The 19,166-nt window shown below is 33.1% G+C and overlaps 1 protein-coding gene and 1 long non-coding RNA gene across 2 annotated transcripts; one reads left to right on the forward strand and one right to left on the reverse strand.

Moving 5' to 3' along the window:
• Window positions 1-3,171: 3,171 nt before the first annotated feature.
• Window positions 3,172-13,634, forward strand: LOC114754632 (2-C-methyl-D-erythritol 4-phosphate cytidylyltransferase, chloroplastic-like). Its single transcript, XM_028943429.1, has 14 exons — window positions 3,172-3,593; window positions 4,354-4,430; window positions 4,537-4,608; window positions 5,064-5,119; window positions 5,902-5,981; window positions 6,119-6,201; window positions 6,699-6,776; window positions 7,721-7,789; window positions 9,232-9,300; window positions 9,392-9,438; window positions 10,841-10,931; window positions 11,058-11,112; window positions 12,630-12,701; window positions 13,255-13,634. Exons 1-14 carry the CDS (start codon window positions 3,455-3,457, stop codon window positions 13,296-13,298), a joined length of 1,032 nt encoding a protein of 343 aa, XP_028799262.1. The 5' UTR covers window positions 3,172-3,454; the 3' UTR covers window positions 13,299-13,634.
• Window positions 13,635-16,936: 3,302 nt separating this feature from the next.
• LOC114754625 (uncharacterized) lies at window positions 16,937-18,180 on the reverse strand. The gene is made up of 2 exons (XR_003741223.1): window positions 18,050-18,180; window positions 16,937-17,280 (listed from the first exon to the last, which is right to left on the reverse strand). It is a non-coding gene; the product is annotated as an uncharacterized LOC114754625 (long non-coding RNA).
• Window positions 18,181-19,166: the final 986 nt, after the last annotated feature.

Raw genomic sequence — 19,166 nt, forward strand, 5'->3', positions numbered from 1 at the left:
ATCCTCGGTGAAACAAAGTCAAAATAACTCCCCCACGGGCATCAGTTTTTAATGGATTCATTCCCATTTACTTGCATCGATTTTTATGTTAATTTTCTTGAAAGGATGAGATCGCTTTCTTCTTGATCGCATGGAGTAGTTTTTGTTTTAATGGTTTATTTCTTCGGTGCTTACTTTACTTGATTGAAAAGTAAAATAACTAAAATTGTAAAAATTCTTCTAAAATAAACTGAAAGGAAAAACAAATAGAGTTGTTTTGGTTTTTTTAGCATTACATTACACAAAATGTTATTTTTTCTTTTTTGACAAAATTATCTGATATTAAAATATAATAACATGATAATATATCCTTATCAAATAATCTGATTTTAAATTATATGATTATGTTAATGTAAATATGATTTTTCATTATGATATTTAATTTGATTTTAATTAAGATATATTTTGATATAACAGAGATGGTATTTTATTCATTCACATATTTACTCATTTTCTTTTCTTTCTTTTTTTTTGTCCATCCAAACATTAGAAGTGTTAATATTTTTTCTCCAATTTTTTCTTCTCTCTTTTTATTTTCTTTCCTCTCAACTTCTCTTTCCATACAGAGGCTGAAACAGGAAAAGAAAAACCAGAAAAGCACTGCATGTATGCACGGAAGTCTATCATAAAATGCATCCAGACAGGAACTTCTTTCCTGTTCATTCTATTATGAATTCTCTTTAATTAAAAAATCTCAAAAAGTTCAACCTCATAAAAATTCTTGTTAGCTAGGGAACACAAATTCAAAGAAGCCCATGTAGCTTCTTCCCCTTTCTTTTCAGAGGATTCAATTTCAGAGGCTCAATCATGAAATACAGTCACACAAAAAGATAACTTTTCAGTCACAGAACAGCAAAATCAGAGGAAACTGAAAGTTAGAAATTATCTGGTTAATTGCTTTTTCCAGGTGGGGTTTGCGCTTTAATAGATCAAATCCAGAAAATCCCTGCACTGAGCCAATATACAAGCCACCGTCCACCACTAGCGGAGGTTACAACCACCACCGCCCATCAAAGAACATCGAACCAGATTCATGAGCAATTTGCAACTTTCCTACTGAAAATCAAATGGTGAAATGCAAGAACCTTCAAATCATCCTCGGGTGATATGGGAACTACTTCAATAGATGAAAGAGCAGCTTGTCTCGCAATGATTTGGCATGACCTTATGTGAAAACCAACTTTGGAAGTTTCATCGGATGATAACGCATTGAAAGCAAAAGTCGAAGGTCTTGATAATTGTCCGTCCTCGGTTGTGCAGTTCTAGAAACTTATGCCTCCAGATCGAAGCCATCAAGCGCGAGGGACGGAGATGAGAACGGTGGGAGACAAGATTGAAGCCACCCGATCTTTAACCATCATCGTAGCAGAAGCTTGAAGGGTAGAAGGTAGGCCTGCATCAGGTCACCGTTGCCAAAAGAGGCGGCGGCCGCCGCCGCCGTCATTCACCTGCGGAGAAGAGGAGGGTGAAGGCTTTGTGGGAGTAGGGAATAGAGAGGGGCAAAAAGGTAAAATGAATATTCCAATATTCCATGGAAGACGATGGAAGTCAATTCCATCAATTTTGATGGAATTCCATGGACTTGTCCTCACACCAAACAAATTTAGTTGTGGAAACGAATTCAATTTCCATATGGACCTACCCTAATGCCAGCATACCAAACAGGGCACAAGTCAGGAGGGCGCTTTTTTGGTTCCAGATAGCGGGGAGGATTTTTTCAATTACGTGTCATTATTACTTTTTTAGTTTCAGTCTTTTCAGATAACGTGGAAGCTTTTTTTCCAATTACGTGTCACTATTTATTATAACAACTCAGATGCTTATCTGTCATAGCCGCAGACCGCGTTCGTGGAGGCGTTAAATTTGAGTGCGATTAATTTATTTTTAATATATTTAAAATAAAATTACGTCAGCAAGCATTTTAGGACAATTCTTGTTGAAATTGATCAAAAATTCCAGTTGAATTTTAATTAGTCAATTACGTCTGCTATTAGTTAAGAAAAAAATTATTAAAAATTTGACCAGAAGAAGGGTAAGAGTTTTACTTTGAATAATCAGTTGAAAAATGAGTAGAAAATATAGTTTAACAAATCAAATGAAAAGATGCCCTTTCCAAGTCCAATGTATAAGAAAAATTTATAGGTTAATTAAAAAAAAAGGAATTTTTACGATGTTCTGCTTCTATTTACAAGAAATGTTGTTGTGCTCCTATTTACAAGAAATGTCAATACTTATTATAAGACTCAGTTGATTAATTTAAAAAAATTAAAAAAGTTGCTAAATTATCTTAATATATTTATACGTATTATTTTTATTTAAATTAATTTGTCTTACTTATAAATTGATATAATTTAATGATACATATAAATATTTTAGAAAGATTATGTAACATATACTATAATTAAGAAATTTAGTAACTTTTTAAACAGTCAACTGTGTTTTATATTAAGAATTGGAGGTAGTAATAATCTGTGTAAAATATTTAGTATATTTTTTATTTGGCTAAAGTATACATTTAGTCTTTTAACTTTATATAAGATTTCAATTTGGCCCCTTAACTTTAAAAAGTATACTTTTAGTTCTTTAATCCTAAAATTTTTCTAAAAAATGATGACATTAAAGTTTTAAATGTTAATAACATATTCTCAAATGCTAACATATTAAGTTTAATTTTCAAAACATTTATAATTGTCACAAAAAATCATTATTAAAACCTAATGATTTTAGGGTTAAAGAACCAAATATATACTTTTTAAAGTTAAAGGACTAAATTAAAACATTATACAAAGTTAAAAGACCAAATATATACTTTAGTCTCTTTATTTTTATTTCTATTAATTATTTGTTAGTTTTACTGTATTAATTACTTTGGTTAGTGACTATCTCTTCATAGATAAGAATATTGTTAAAAAAATAAAAACAATTTTTGACCAAAGAAGAAATAAAAGCAAAACTTTTTTTTTATTTTTTTGCATGTTTGTATTTTATTCTCTCTTAAATAATTTTAACCAATTATTTTGATAGTTATTTGCGTTTTGTGAAAGGGATGGAGGAGGGAGAATTTTAGTTTGCAAGAGATAACATTTTTGAATTTTGGACTAATTAAAATTAAAGAGTTCGGACACGCGAAAAACGGAGCGATGAATCTCTGCATTTTATAATCAGAGATTCAAAGAACTCACATGTCGATAGGCCGAACCTGAATTTGGTTTGGACTATTTAGTTTGGTATAGGACGAACCTGAATTTTGCTTATTTATTTGCATTTATTGCTTCCTTGTTTTACCTCATCTTGTAGTACAGACTCATCCGTGCGGCCGATTTCTGCTTCTCCCTCATTCAACACCTATTCTTTTGTGTCCGATTCGTTCATGTTGTGGGGAAGAAGACATTTTTTTGGCTTTGGTGATTAAGAGATGGTGGCGACTCAAGCTTCGTTTCCGGGCATTGGTTTCTCTTCTTCTGCTTCGCAGTCTCGTTTAATCTTCCCCAGAAATTGCCATTTTTATCACAAATCCTTGCCTTATATTCCACACTCCACCCTCCAATATAGAGGCAAGTCAATGCCTTTGCTTCCGGTTATGTTCGCTTTTGTTTACACTTGTGGCTTGATTTCGCAGAAAATTGTGACTTGGGGAAGAAACTAGATTCTGTTGTTTGATAATCGAACATTTCCCCCCCTCTTTCTGTGTCCCTTTTTGTTGTTTTTGAATAGGCTTACTTTTTCGCTTTCCGGATTTCACTGGAGAAGAAAGTCAATGCATTTTCTTTATTCTTGTGTATTGTTGTGATGGACGTGCTTTTGGTCTCTGAGAAAACACTGTCTTGAGAAGAAATTAGATCCTGTTCTTTGACAATTGAACGCTTCAGTTTCGGGGTCATTGTGTATGTTGCGTTGTTAAATTGTGTTTGTTTCTCCGGACTGTAGGCTCCGCTATAGAGGTATGTAAGTTTGTGATAGGCTCACTGCTTGGTTTCCAAAAATACTGAGCTGAGAAGAACCTTGGCTCTATTGTTTAATAAGTGAACACTTCATTTTCTGGGTCACTGTTTTTGTTGCTTGTTAAAATGGTTTGTTTCTTCTTATTCCAGACGCCAGTATAGTTGCAACTTAATGCATCTTATTCACTTTGTGTATGTTTGCCACAGACTGTTGGTTTCTCAGAAAACACTGATTTGAGAAGGAACTAGAATGAATCTATGGTCTGATGATTGATAATGGATTTGTTTCTTTTCTAGCACTACTTATTTTTTGTCATTTTTGTTGGTGCTCCGTTTACCCTTGTTGTGATGGTGTTTCAATCAAAACTTCCAGGTTATAAAATCGATTCACTGAAACATGCTAGAATTGCAAAATCAAGGCTTACCGTTTGCTCTGCCGAAGCTGGGCGAGTAGGTTTTGAACACGTTTCTTTTGTTATACTTAAAAAAGAGGAGGGTGCTTGCTGTTAACCCTTGCATGACAAATACTAATAATCTTACCGTTATTCTTGCACAGGATTCTTGTACTGTGAAAGAACGAAGTGTATCAGTTGTACTCCTTGCCGGAGGGAAGGGCAAGAGGATGGGGGTGAGTGTTCTGTGTTTCATTGATCACTGAATAGAGAGACTATATGCAATTGCAAAATTTTTCCCTTTTTCCTTCATCACCTTCAACATAAATACTGCTACTGCTACTTAATTGGATCATTAGGTATTACCTTGTTGAAATTTCCATTTAAGAGAAGTTATCTTTTCATTTCCATGAAAACTTCAAGTTCATTCGATAATAGTAAGTTTCGAGATTCCAAGTTTTTGACATACCATCTACTCTGACTACTCATCATCTGTGACAAATTAGATCTAGATGCATGGGTTGCTTTTGCTTTGTTTTCACTCCTATTGAAAAGATTTTCTCATGGATGATAATCTGGGAGACAAATAATGGGATGATGCAAATTCCTTATGAGTTTTTGAATCTTTGGTTTTATGGATATTTCAATGTCTCACTGCCCATATGACTGTTTACCATGTTTGTGCTAATAGGCTTGCATCCCAAAGCAGTATCTTCCGCTTCTAGGCCAACCAGTTGCATTGTATAGGTAATGACAAGTTGGCAACTCCTAACTCAGCTATAAAGAATCCTAGTCTCGCTATGTGTTTGTATAATTGTGTGATGGGGTGCACTCTTGTAATATGAAGCACCCATTCTTCAAAAATGTAAATGCGATATATGTCCTGTCCTTCAGGGTACATATCGCATATTATATCATTTGTATTATACCTTTTTTCCCCAGCAAAATGTATCTTTATTACTTGAAAAAAAAACCAATATTTTGGTTGATTGTTATAAATATCTTTATAGAACTTTAGAATAATCGTTTAAAAGTCAAGTTCTCAAACTTCCGTCCTAACATTTTAAAATATACATTATATTCCTGTACCTGTATCCTAAAATTTTGAAAATTGCCTTATCCCCGTATTATACTGCATATCTGATACATGTACCTGTATTGGCACTTCTTAGTTGGAACAGAAAATAGCTTGGCAAGATATGGTATTTTATGCTTCCTTTCAAGCCTGACAGAGTGCACAATGAATTCATAATAATAGCTGAGCTGAAGAGGTTAGAATTGTCTTGAGAAAAGAATTATAAACAATTATCATGAGCTACTAATATCAAATGATGGGCATTGAATTCATAAAGAAAAGGCAATGAGAGTATACAATGATTAATGTTTGAAATACTCGGTCTCTGTTCAATTCTTGGTGCTAAGATCCTGACTCAGAGAAATATATTGCATTTATCTGGCCTGTATCATCTACTTGCGTTTTTACCATCTTTCATTTCTTGGGAATATAATTATATGCCAACCTCTTGCAGTTTCAACACTTTCTCTCACATGGGTGAAGTGAAAGAAATCGTTGTTGTTTGTGATCCTTCATACAGAGATATTTTTGAAGGTTTCCCCTCCTTAACAATCCATCATACCTCCCTCTCTTCACTGCTTCCTCCCCCTCCTCTCTGTAGGCATGTCTTTTGGTTTCTTTTATAGGTAATTTTATTTGTTTCTTAGTCTTTGTATTTCTTCTTTAATCAGATGCCAAAGGAGACAGCATAGCTGAGCTTAAATTTGCTCTGCCTGGGAAGGAAAGACAGGATTCAGTTTACAATGGATTCCAGGAATGTCTAGTTATTTACCTGTTTACTTATAACTTAATCATGATAATTAGTAAGTTATTAACGTCACATTTATTTGCACAAGCACGATTTTATTGCCTGATTAAGGCTTTAATTTAAGTCTTATTGAATGTATTTTTTAATAATTCCAAACCACCATTCATTCTATAGCTTGCTAAGCTTTGATTTGGTAATTTGAATCAAATTGCTGGGTGAATTAAACTGTGGTATGGTGCAAATAAGCTCTAATTTCAGCTAAGCTTTAAATGTTCATGGCTAAATTCTTAATTTTAGGCTGTTCAGACTTGAGAGATTCATGTAAAATAGCAATATGCAGTTATCAACCTCTGGGTCTGATATAGTGATATTTGTTTTTTAATTGCATGAACAAAAATTGGAAAGCTTTGGGGAGTATCTTACTTATAGAATTTTTTTACTGGTGTATCCCATTTTATCTATGAATCCTATGAAAAATTATTAAATGCTCTTTCATTATACAGGCTATTGATCCAAACTCTGAGCTGGTTTGTATCCATGATTCTGCAAGACCTCTGGTATTGGCAAGAGATGTGAAAAAGGTGGGTTAACTACATTTCCGTTGGGCAAAATTGCTTACTGAGTCCGTTGCTTTAAATGAGAATATTGTGTCATCTTTGTGAGAGTGAAATATGGAATATTTGTCAAGCTGATCTAATTATTTCCATCAAGCTTTGAGGTTTTCTTTCCCCTGAGTGGAAAGGGAATTTTATTCATAGAGAAAACAAATGCAGGATGGTTGCAACAAGAAAGCAAGGAGATTAAGATCTAGATCCTAGAGCACGGATAAGCTCATTAGCTTTTACAGTGTTTTCAACAATACTACGAACAGAAAAGTCGATATTCTCTGGGGTAAAGGTTTCATGGGAGAAAAGGCATTTGTTCCTAACCACCCAAAGCTTCCAGCAAAGAGTACCAAAAGCCAGACATCAATTTAGGTCAATTAACTATATATCCAAAGATTTGGTCTTTAATAGAGCTCAGTGGCGTCATCCATGTAGACGACCCACCTAGTGGGATAAGGCTTTATTGCTGTTGTTCTTTGGTTGATGTTTAATTGTAATATGTGAGAAAAGAGAAAAGTGAAAGAATTAAGGTAGAGCTTTCTTGTGGCATTTTACTACAAAGGAAAAGCTCTATTATAGATGATTCAAGATGCTATTCCTACTAAGTACTTCTATATATGGGGTGACCTATTGAAGATGTTAAGCATCTGAAGCTTCTTTTAATCAAGTTTACGTTCTTTTGCCAGGGAAGAAAAATTACAGGTTCCATATTATGAATGGAAATCATATTTAGATCTACATGTTTACATTGATACGTGTCTATGCTCTTAACTTTATTGGAGTTTAAAGGCATCCTTTACTTGGTTTTTGTTGGGGTGTGTTTATGTTCTTTCTAGGCATGGGTTCACTAAACTCGTTAGCCTCTTTCTATCCACAATTGACATTAATTATTAAAATAGTCATTTTTCTTGTTTTTATAGGTTCTTAAAGATGGATTGTCAATTGGAGCGGCTGTTCTTGGAGTTCCGGTGAAGGCTACAATCAAAGAGGTACAATACCATCTCTAGTATGCCTGCTTCCCCTGCAATATTCTAGGTGATTAATGAATATAATATGCTCCTGTCTGAAGCAATCCTTAGATAAATACTTATTGACAAATTTGATGTGCAGCTTATTTATTCTATCATCTCAGGTTGACTAAAATTAACTTAGAAGCATATGCTTCAGGACCAGAAGCCATCAATCTTAAACAGTTTCTTCTCTTTTCATCAATTTATTTATATGATTTACTTACTAAATCTAGTATTTTGACCCATTAATGCCTTCTCCATACCTGGTTCCTTCGCATGGATATGTGAATAGTGATATGTTTTGTCCGTCTTCAAGCAGAAAACTTTGGGTCTCTCTGTTTGCTTATTCTGTTTTTTCCATTGTATATTTATCGATTATCAATCTCCTTAGTTTCATTGTGCCTGATCTACATTACAGATGCATGACTGTGGACTAGTTTTCACCCTTCTTTTAATTAATTAATTAATTTGGCATGGTAAATTTGTCTTAGCTTCTTCTGTGTTATATATCTCTAAGTATTACACAGTTGCGGGAATGAGAAGCTCTTTCTTTTTCCCCCACCTGGGCACTTAAGAATCCATTTGGTACACAATGAAAAATTTGAGTTAAAAAACAAAATGGGGGTGAAAAATAACCCTCGTATAGATGAAATTTGTTTTGTATTAATTACAAGGGTACAATAGTCATTGCAAAAAAAAAAAGGAGGAATGGAATCAGTTTTCTGTATAGATGACAAAAGGGGCCTTGTATTCTTTTGCAAGCTTCCTTTTGAATTGAAATGCAAGTAACTTTGTGACACCTTCCATGTCTTCTTTGCTTCTTAGATGTGTTAATTCATTATATCGGTCCATTAATACAACAACTAAATTAATGACATTATCATTTTACTGTTAATTATTGATGGAGTCGTGTCACCTGACCTCATTTAGTGGAGGTTAACAATTGTTAGTCGCCGCTGAATGATATTTCTAAATGGTTAATTGTTGATAGAGCTTAATGCTGTGGGCAACCAGTATAGCCAGCTTCACTTTTATCAATTTATTTGTTTAGAAGAAAGGTGACATTATCATATTCCTCTCGTAAAAAATACATCAAAAGGGGCATACCCCTATACAAAAAAGGTAATCTGCAAGATATGACAGATTAATCTAAAAGATTTTAAATCTTCTACCTCCCATCCTTTTATACTTATTCCTCCCTACTGACACGTGTTTCCATCTAGCTTTCATGTCATTTACAATTCTATGACCAATTTGAGCACTATCTGGGAGTTCTTGTCGAAAAACCTAATTTGAGCACCGTCAATTTATTGTTTAACACAATTTCTTCCATTTGTTGACCTAAGGTCCTTAATGCCGTTCAATTTACTTTTAAATTTTAGCCATGGAATTGTGAAATTTGTCTATCAATCTATCTGCAGGCAAACAGTGAATCTTTTGTAGTTAAAACACTGGACAGGAAAACACTATGGGAGATGCAGACTCCGCAGGTTAATGCTGCAAAACATGATTATATTTGTCTCATTTATAGCGAGAACTACCCATTTATTGGAAGATGCACATCTAACTTTTTGACTACAGGTTATCAAGCCTGAGTTGCTGAGAGAAGGATTTGAGCTTGTAAATGGGTAATTCCTTTTTTATCATGCATAACTTTGATATCAATAGCTGTTCAGTGTGATGAAGTGTTATTGTGGTAGGCATTAACCAACAAGCTGTCAATAAAGCATTCTTGTACGAGATCAGTTGATGTAGATTCTATTCACAAGCTTAGAAGCGTTGATACAAATAAACATTGAATATTATATGTGAGATATAACAATTGTTAAATGCATGCATCACATACACAAAATATAAAATTGTTCATGGCAAGTTACTCATAAAAGAATAAATTATGACTAATTTTCTATTAAGATTCAATGTTAATCTTCATCTCCTTTCATACTTTATAATGTTTAATCTTGTTCTAGATGTTCTCACTAAGCTTATTCAAGAAGAAATCCGTAAGTACATACTTTTAGCTAATGGTATAGTTCCTATGGCTGAGTCAAGAGAAGATATTAACTCTAAACTAGAGTTGTGGAGAAGGACTTTGGAGTCGAAGGGTTTTTGCTTGAATAGGAGTAAAACATAATATATGTATTGCAATTTTGGCAGGAAGTAAGTCAATAGTGATTTGGAGGTTATGATGGGAGATCAAATCATTCCTCAAGTGACAAAGTATATGTATCTAGGACCAATTATATATTGAGTTAGTGAAATTGATGGAGATGTTTCACATAAGATACAAGTTGGGTCGTTCAACTAGAGAAATGCTACTAGAGTTATTTGTGATAAGAAGGTACCTAATAAGCTTAAAGTTGGAGTGGCAGAAATGAGAATATTGAGATGGATGTGTGGTCATACAAAAAAGATTAGATTTGAAATGATCATATCAAAAGAAAAGTAGGCGTGGAGCCTATTGAAGAGAAAATGATTAAAACTTGCTTATATTTGATTTAGTCATCTGCAAAGAAGGCCATTGGTAAGGAGGGTAGATTAGATCGTATGGAGTCTGTTAAAAAAGAACAGCGGAAGATTGAAGAGAACGCTTAATGAGGTCATTCAATTGGATGTTTTGGTTAACCTATCTAAGAATTTAGTTGTTAATAGAACACAATAGCATTGTGTGATCTATGTAGTTGACTCTACCTAGTGGGATAAGACCTTGTTGTTGTATTAATCTTCATCTTTATTCATTTCATTAAGATACTTCTTAACTTCTTGAGTTATTTTGAAGTGTTTCAAAACATACGAGACCAACAAAAAAAAAACATATGAATGCTAAGAGTACTCCTTAAGCATGGAATTAAGTATCTATCTGATGTAAATGCACCTTCTTTTTTGGAGTACCAATGCTTCATGCTCACAAATCGACCTTATGTTAAAATTTCTTTGCTGTATATAATTTGATCATTATCAGCAAATCCAGATAATGGGAGTATATAAATTCTTTCAGCACCTAACTGGTATGTGCAATCTTTGTTCCAGCGGAGGTCTAGAAGTTACCGATGATGTTTCCATCGTTGAGCACCTTCAACATGCTGTTTATATCACTGAAGGATCTTACACCAACATCAAGGTAATCAAGACACTTCAATGAATCTTTTGCATCTTTAACTTCTAGTTGTTCTTAAATTCAGAGCTATGCTACCAAAGAAAGAACTTTGGTTCCAATATGAAGTTCATGGTGGGAGCTCTTGTGCAGGTCACTACTCCTGATGACTTGTTACTGGCAGAGAGATTATTACATGTGGATTCTGGTGAGTCTTCATGAACATTTTCTGGTTTTTTTCATTCTTGTCATTTCACCTCTTGATGGGGGAAAAGATTTGAAAAAAAAAAGTGTTTTTCAATCATGAAAATTTCGGAATAAATTAGCTAATGTCCTGCAATTTTTGGCATCAAGAAGAAATTGTAAATAATGAGAGCAAGTTTCTTGTTGGATTTGCAGTTTCACTATCCCAAAGTCCCCTTTCAGTAATAATTTTGATTTCAACATCGGATTTGGTGCATAGAAGAATATGCAGGTCTTGCACAATATATGAATTGGAATGGAAGAAATTGGAATTTTAAAAAGGGAAAAAGTGATTTTTAGTATCAGAAATGCTCTTTGTGCCCAAGATAGCAAATGTTTAAAAGGGGATATAATGGATATTATAGATCTTGATTTTTTTTGCAATGAATTCCTTTGCCTTTTTCTTAATGGAAAGAGAATACCAGTGTGAAAGTGATGCAAAATGATCGTTGTACTGTAGGTCCCTTGCGTTGAACAAAAACGCTTGTTAGTTTTGAATAATAATAGCAATGATGGATTTGAATTTGTTGAAGGACCAGAGATGTTTTATTGTTTTCTCATACGAGTGATGTTAGAAATTTTAAATGAAATAAGTGTTAATTATTTGTTGAATACTGTAAAAGCTGGAATATTGATTACAATATTGCTGATTTATGTTGCCTTTACTGAACCATTACTCTAGATGCTTAAACTGTGGTTTGGAATACCAAAATGATTAGCAAGATGCTAAAATTGAAGCTACTGATTATTATTAAATGGTTTAGCTCCTGATATAGTTATTTGAACATGTTATTGAAAGTTAAAAAGAAGTGATGTAAGACTTCTTGTTGATGCTCCTAAGTGCTGAATAATCAACTTGGATAGTTAAATTTGTTTGGGAAGAAGGCTGTGTGAAGCATGGGGGAAGGCATTTCTTTGAATTTGGAACTTTTATAGTGTTAAACAAATGCTTTAGGTGATGCTTAATTAGGGGCAAATTTCCAGATTTGATAAAATGGTGCTGTTTGGAATGTTGTAGAGATTTTGTGCACTGCTGGTGATTTGGGTAATGTTTTAAAAGTTGAAAGTTATTATGAATCAGAGCTTAGGAACTGATTTGAAATTCTTTTTAAATATTTCTAAATGTTGAGTCAATGTCCATACAGCTATTTATAGTTGGAGGCATTGGAATGATGATTTAAGTCTTTATTTTATGCTTATCTATGCTAAACAATTATTCAAGAAGCTTGAAGAGTTAATAACTAAGTTGACTCTTATTCCCTTAGCTGAATCATAATGCATTAAGAAGCTAAGAGGAACATACGAAAAGGGGAGGCTTAGGAGGGCCTTAGAAATATAAAGATAAAATATAAAATTTTTGTTCTAGATAATCGATCACTTCAAAAGACGAGAGTTTGAGTGGAGGTTATAGGAAGATTTAGTTAGTTATAAGTTAACCATAACCCAACTCTTGATTTACCTTGTGTACACGTATAATGTTAGGATTTGATTTGTGGCCGGAGCTATCAAGAAGAAACCCAGAGCGGTGTACCAACACAACAGAGCAGGAGAAAGGTAGCTTTAATTATTAATTTCGTATGTTTTGCATTGGTTGCATGTTTGTTTGTCTCATACTTGCGATAGTTAAGCATGAGAATATATAATTTTCTTGCCATAGATATTGTTATGGCCATGTGCACCCATTTCACGATATAGTGCAGTATTCTGCAAAGTATATGCTCATCAGTTAGCTATTTAGTTGAGCTATTATAAGTGAATATGCTCAAAAGACCTTTGTGCGTGCGCACGCGTTATGTGAGTGTGGGCGCACGCGCACCTGTATGTGCATGTGTGTATGCATGTGATTCAGTTATATGAAGGCTAATGCACATCAGATAGCTTTTCAATTTACTTATTATCATTGAATATGCGCAAATATATATATATATATATGATTCAGTTATATAATAGCAAATACGTACAAGTTATTTAGTTCAATTATCTATCAGATGTTCTTTGAAACTTGTTTTGCATGCTCAGCTTCTACCATACATAATATACTGAAATATGATTATTGCTATTGAGATTCCCTGAACCTCACTGCTCTCTTCTATGGATTTGACAATAGGGCCTATTTCAGTCAAGGAAAAAGAGAAGCTGGTAGGAGCATAGCTAAGGTGGAAAAAGGGGAAGTTTAGTTGATTTGTTACTGTTAATCAATGTGACATTAATATTTTTTCTGTTTATGTTCCCATTTTGTGGAGCATTTAAACTTTACTGATATGATTGTATGTGTGGAGGAATGCAGGAGGGGAGTAGATCTTACATAGTTGGGTTTTAGTGATATAGATTATACGTGAGATGTGAATGAATCCATGAAGTACACATCCAATATTTTGGATTGGATGTGTAATTTACCAGTTATGATTTATTAGAGCTGGAACAGGGGAGCAAAGTCTTCGAAAGTAAAATCTGGACAGCACTGATAAATAAATATTGCTAAACCAATGGATTTGGGGCGAATCTGGGTCTTTAATTTATAGCTGAAGATTTTCAGGAGTACAAGTTGCAAGTATGAACCAATAATGAAGCTAGAAAATAAGGATTTATAAATTGCTAAAATTTTCAGAAAATCTTATTCTTAAAAAGACTTGTATGGAGTTGAGTAAAAGGTTTTAAAAACATCACCTTTTTAGCGTAAGATTTCAATCATTGATGATAAATCTTTCTCATCTAAATCTTTGGAGTAAGATGTTACATAAGAATATATTTTCCCCTCAAAGTACTCTTGTTTGTGGAGAGATAAAGTGAGAAAAAGAATTAATGCAGTGTTATAAGACGCAATTAACCGGGCAAAAATAGAAAACAAAAAGGTTTAAAATTTCGAACACTTGTAAATAATAAGATGATGCTAATCCCAAAAACTGTCTTTTGCATATAGAACCAGAGGCAGTATTTCATAATGATACAAGAGTCTCCCATTCTTGCATACCCTCTCTCACTTCTTTAATGACAATCCAAACATGTTACAGTACTTGGGGACTAGAAATTCTATCTGTGAAATTTATTTTCCATTTTTCTTTGGCTCATTAAGATTCCACTAGTACTTAGCAATTCTTTGATGATTTTAGTGCTACTGGTGAATCGAAGTTCAGAGAATAGGAGTAAAATTGTTTAGTATTATTCAAAGTCGTGTAAGCAAGATTTATTCGCATGAACTAAATAGTTGGATTTTATGTACTATCTCCAATTCTTAATACAAGTGTTAGTTACTTAATTTGAGTAGATTAAAAAGATTAGTTAAGTTAATTATTTGTCATAAATAAGTGTTGTCTTTCCTAAAATATCCTTTTTAATTATGTGTATTAGTTAAAACTATCATTTGATGGAACATTTAACATGTGCAACTATTACAAAGACTATCTTAAAAAATAGATAAATATGAGAAACAAAGTAGACTGGGATTTTATATTTATGATCAAGTTGCATGTCAAATGAACTCTTATATTAAGGAGTGGAGGTAATATCATACAAAGTCTGAAAAACGAAGTTTATACAACATGGATTAGGTACATCATTTGATTCGATCAAACCTTTGTAACCTGTCTCAATTTTCGGGGATGTCTGTCTAACTGAGCTTTTTTCAATGTAAAAAATAATAATTAAAAGATTATTTTTATTTGTAATTATCCTTACTTTTGTTAACACTTTGGTATAATCTTAAATAGAGAAGGATGGGGTGTGCTGCCCCTTAGACAACATTATTATGGTATTATCTGTTATTCGGGGAATAAAGAAATTCTTGTTAAAGAACAAAGCCGTTCCAAGTTCAACTTTTCACTCCAAATGCTTAAGACTTTTTTGAATTTGTAGTTCTAATTTGAGGAGCATTTTAGATAGCCTCTTTTGCATATTCATTGTATAGGGAAAAAGTTAAGTCCCTACTATTGAGTTGCCTGTCCTTAATGTCACTTGCACTTGGGAAGAAATTCTTGCTCTCATTGGTAATTTTTCTTATGTCCAAACCCTTTTTTTTAATTTTTATTTTTTCATTTAAAAAACTGTTATTTTTAAATCTGGTTTTCTCAATTTTAATTCTCATAAAGTAGGATAGCTAAGCTGTTGTAATTTGCGAGGATCTTTTATTTTATTGGAATATCATTTTCTTTTTGTCTTTGGTGAAAAGAAAACAAGTTAATTTGCAAATTAAAGTTCCCTTTATATAATTTTTTACCCCAAAAATCATCTCTAAAAAAATTTAGGAAAAATTTCAGAGAGGGAACCTTGAAATTATCATTTCTCAGTTTAGGTACCTAAGAGTTAAAAATGACAGAAAAGGAAGTAATGTTTGATTTGGTATTTTACAAATGTGATTAAATGATTAAAATGCTCTTATACAGATTTGGAAAAAAAAAAATCAAACTTGTTATTCCCAGTGCATTTTTTGTCAGTAATTGTTCAATACTTGTTATTGCTAGTTCACACCTTATCAATAAATAATTGGAAAAATTGCAAAAAAAGACTTTGGAATTGTAAAAATGCAGATAGGGACCCTTGACAACTTCATTTTGGGTTTTGACAAGAATAATATGCCCTGAAGTTGTCAAAACCCAAAGTAAAGTTATCAAGGGTTCCTATCTGCGTTTTTGCAATTTCCCCTAAATAATTTGTCATTACCAATATTTTTTTGGTCATTTGCTATTTAACACTTGTAATTGTCAATTCAGAACTTGTTAACAAGTTTTTTGATATAAGGACATCATTTAATTAAATTTGCAAAAAATCAGACACCACTTTCTTTTGTCAATTTTAATTTTTTGGTGCCTGATTTAGAATATTACATTTTTCAACGTTTTTATTTGTCATTTTCCCAAAAATTTAATGATAAGAGAAATTGAATTGATTCGCCCATGCATGCACATTGAAACTACTAGTACTCTGAATAATTATAGAAGTTTTTCTTAAATCTTTTGTCTTCTATCAAATCAAACAATTCAATTCGACCAATAAATGTCACAGCAAATGACTCCTCATTCCACCACCGGCCGGCAGCGGTGGGCGTGTGGGGTGTGTGTTGCGGGTTGGATCCCGCCTCCTTGTAACAATAAAAAAAAAAAAAACTCCTCATTCCCTTTACACTTTTCTCTTCACGAACAATACAAAAAGGATATGGAACTATTCAATCTCTCCCTTCTTTTATTTACATTTTCCTTTGCTTTCTTACTTTGTTTTCCTTTCTTCCAGGTTTCAATAATCTGATGTGACAAATGTCAGCATAAAACATAATAAATAAGAGATAAAAATAAATAAAAGAAACAAATCATAACGCTCTCAAAATCCCAGTTTTAAGTCACTTTTTCTGATCACATGTATAACAAAATAAAACCCAGAGTGGAATTTTATCTCCGTTTCATTTGTAATCTACGAAAAAAAAATATTTAAATGATAAGAAATTGCATTGCTTACAATATAAGAATATGTGACTCTTTCAAAAATATTTTACCTAAGCCAATAGTACCAGCTTTGTTTATTGAGCTTCTCACATGTTTCAGCTTGTACTTCTTGGTTTTCCCTTTTCCCCCCTTAATTTGTCTTTATCTTTGTCAAATACCAGAAAGTATGAGCATTTATTAATCAAATTGATCAAGTTCTTATCTGCTACACGAAAAGGAAGGAAGGAAGGAAGGAAGCCTTTTATAGCAGACAACAGTTATGCGAAACTATATTGTTCCCTTGATTCAAAGGATAAATTAAACACCAGGTCAAAAGGAAAAAAAAAAAAAGATAGAGTAAAGAGATTTGCAATGAACTTTCTCACAGAATACTGAAAATAACGAAATTGGGGAAAGGGAAATAAAGGTGTTCATTCTTTGTCCCGCTTTATTGATTTCTTAAATAAGGGATGGAGCAAAAGGAACACAAGATGAACATAAATAACCTCTACATTTTTTCACTCACATCCTTGAAGAATCGCTCAAATGGAAGGGGAAAAATAAACCTACACAAAACTTTTTGAAGAAAAAAAGGAAGTATATAGGCAAAACTAGATCTGAATAACGTGCCCAGGGTCAGATTCTCAACTCTTTCTCTTTGACTTACCACACTCACCAAACATTGAAAAGCGCCCCACTTTCCGCACTGGGGTACCTTTTACCTGCTTACAATAAAAAACACGCCAGGTTTGTTCAGAGTCACGGAAAAGTTTTATTCAGTGATAAAACAAAAAGAAAATTTTTTAGTGTAGACTCAAATTTTGATATCATGGAAGGATATATAGATATGTCAAAAGTAAATGCTTCTAAAAGATGAAAACTCCTACTTTTATCCTTGACAGATAAAATGCATTTTGAATTTTGCCCCATTCATTCTTTCAGTATTTCCCTTGAATTCCATTTTCATACATAACGCAGGCTAACATAGGACCGAGACGGGCATCGCACAAGAGCCAGTTATTGAGATGCGAAACCAACTATTCATTATGCCACTATCTGTATCCCGTACTCCATTGGTCTCCACTAGACTTGATCATATTTGTTAATTTGCATATGCTTACTCAAAGAAAAAGCTCTGATCAGAAACCTTGATTTCAGTAAATTCAAAAGCTCAGTATCTCCAAAGTTCCCCACCAACACTGGTTTCATTGACTGAATTAATACTATTTTGATAGCGTGTGTGCTAGGCTTGAGTTAACTATTGCCACCTAAGTAGAAAACATCCAACTCAACCATCTGTTAGCATCTACATTAATATAGCATCAACAGTAATCTAAAGGATGAGAAGTTAAACTGAAAGAAAAAAGCCTAACAGGAATAGATTGAAAGTTAGCAAGTTTTGTAAAGAGAGAAGATACAGTTTTACACAAAAAGAATATTGACTTTTTTTTTTTTTAAAGTATAAACAAGCAAAGCACAGAGATAGCCTACCTTTACCCTTCGACGGCTGGAGTTGTTCCAACACAAAAATCCACTACAACCTCTTGCTCCTGGGCCTGATTCATATCCCCTGCAGAAACAAAGCAGAGTTACTAACCAAAAGATACAAAAAATGAGTTTGGAAGGAGCAGTGTTATTCGTGGATTTAATCAATCTTATTTAGCTACTATCAAATTTATTGTCATCTCAAGGTGAAAATGAGACATAAGAGAACGCAGAGCATCTCTTTTACTAAATTCAAACTTTGGTTCTTGAAGTTATAACTAGAGTTTTGCCTCAGTTTTCTTGTGCAATATATTAAATCTAAGAAAGGAGTTGCATTGTTTATGACTTATAAATAGTGTGCCCTATCATAAATGTCATATTTTATATTGATAAAAGAAACAATGTATAGTTAAACCCTCAATTTCTTTTCTGCAGGCCCATAAAAGGATGGCTGGACACCAAAATAAAAAATAAATAAACATAAAATAAGAATCAAATGTAAATTTTTTTTAATGAACAAAGCACAAAACAGTATGTTTCCCAGCAATTTAGTAATTATCTTTTGATACACTTCCAGGTGAAAAACAGTCATTAGATCAATCATATGATCATCAAGCTCCATGGCACTAACAAGTATATTGAGCTAAAGTTATAGTTTCAGCATTTCTTTATTTGTCTTTTCAAATAACAAAAAGGCAGTAAATAGTGGGTAATAAGATACAGGAAACCTATATCACATAAGGTGTTTCAGTCATAGTTTACACTTTACGATAGTTTTCATTTCCGTGAACAAAAAAGGAAAAGCAATCAAGTAACTACGAGGATCATTTCAAAACAAGTATAATATAATAAAGCCCAAATTTTGCTATTTCATGGAGGAAATATCAATCCTCGTGAGGTTTAACCAGACATCTCTACAATTGTCTAAAAAATACATCTAGCTCCAAGTGGAATAATTTTCCATCTTAATAACAAAAATGTCTATGCTAGTTCACCATATAAGGAATGTTGATACTGGTTCATATTTGGTTCATATTAAAAGAAGGGATAATACTGACGGTTGAACAAGGCAGCTCTGTGACTTCAAGTGCAAGAAACAGATAATACAACAACATTTAAAAAA

This window comes from Neltuma alba, unplaced genomic scaffold (assembly GCF_004799145.2).
Source record: "Neltuma alba isolate B1F8T4 unplaced genomic scaffold, ASM479914v2 tig00001294_pilon, whole genome shotgun sequence".
Classification (NCBI taxonomy): domain Eukaryota; kingdom Viridiplantae; phylum Streptophyta; class Magnoliopsida; order Fabales; family Fabaceae; genus Neltuma; species Neltuma alba.

Coding starts and splice junctions, on each gene's coding strand:
- LOC114754632 (XM_028943429.1), top strand. CDS start 3,455: ATGGTGGCGACTCAAGCTTCGTTTCCGGGCATTGGTTTCTCTTCTTCT. Junction 5,120..5,901: donor CAACCAGTTGCATTGTATAG/GTAATGACAAGT, acceptor AACCTCTTGCAG/TTTCAACACTTTCTCTCACA. Junction 9,301..9,391: donor GGGAGATGCAGACTCCGCAG/GTTAATGCTGCA, acceptor TTTTGACTACAG/GTTATCAAGCCTGAGTTGCT.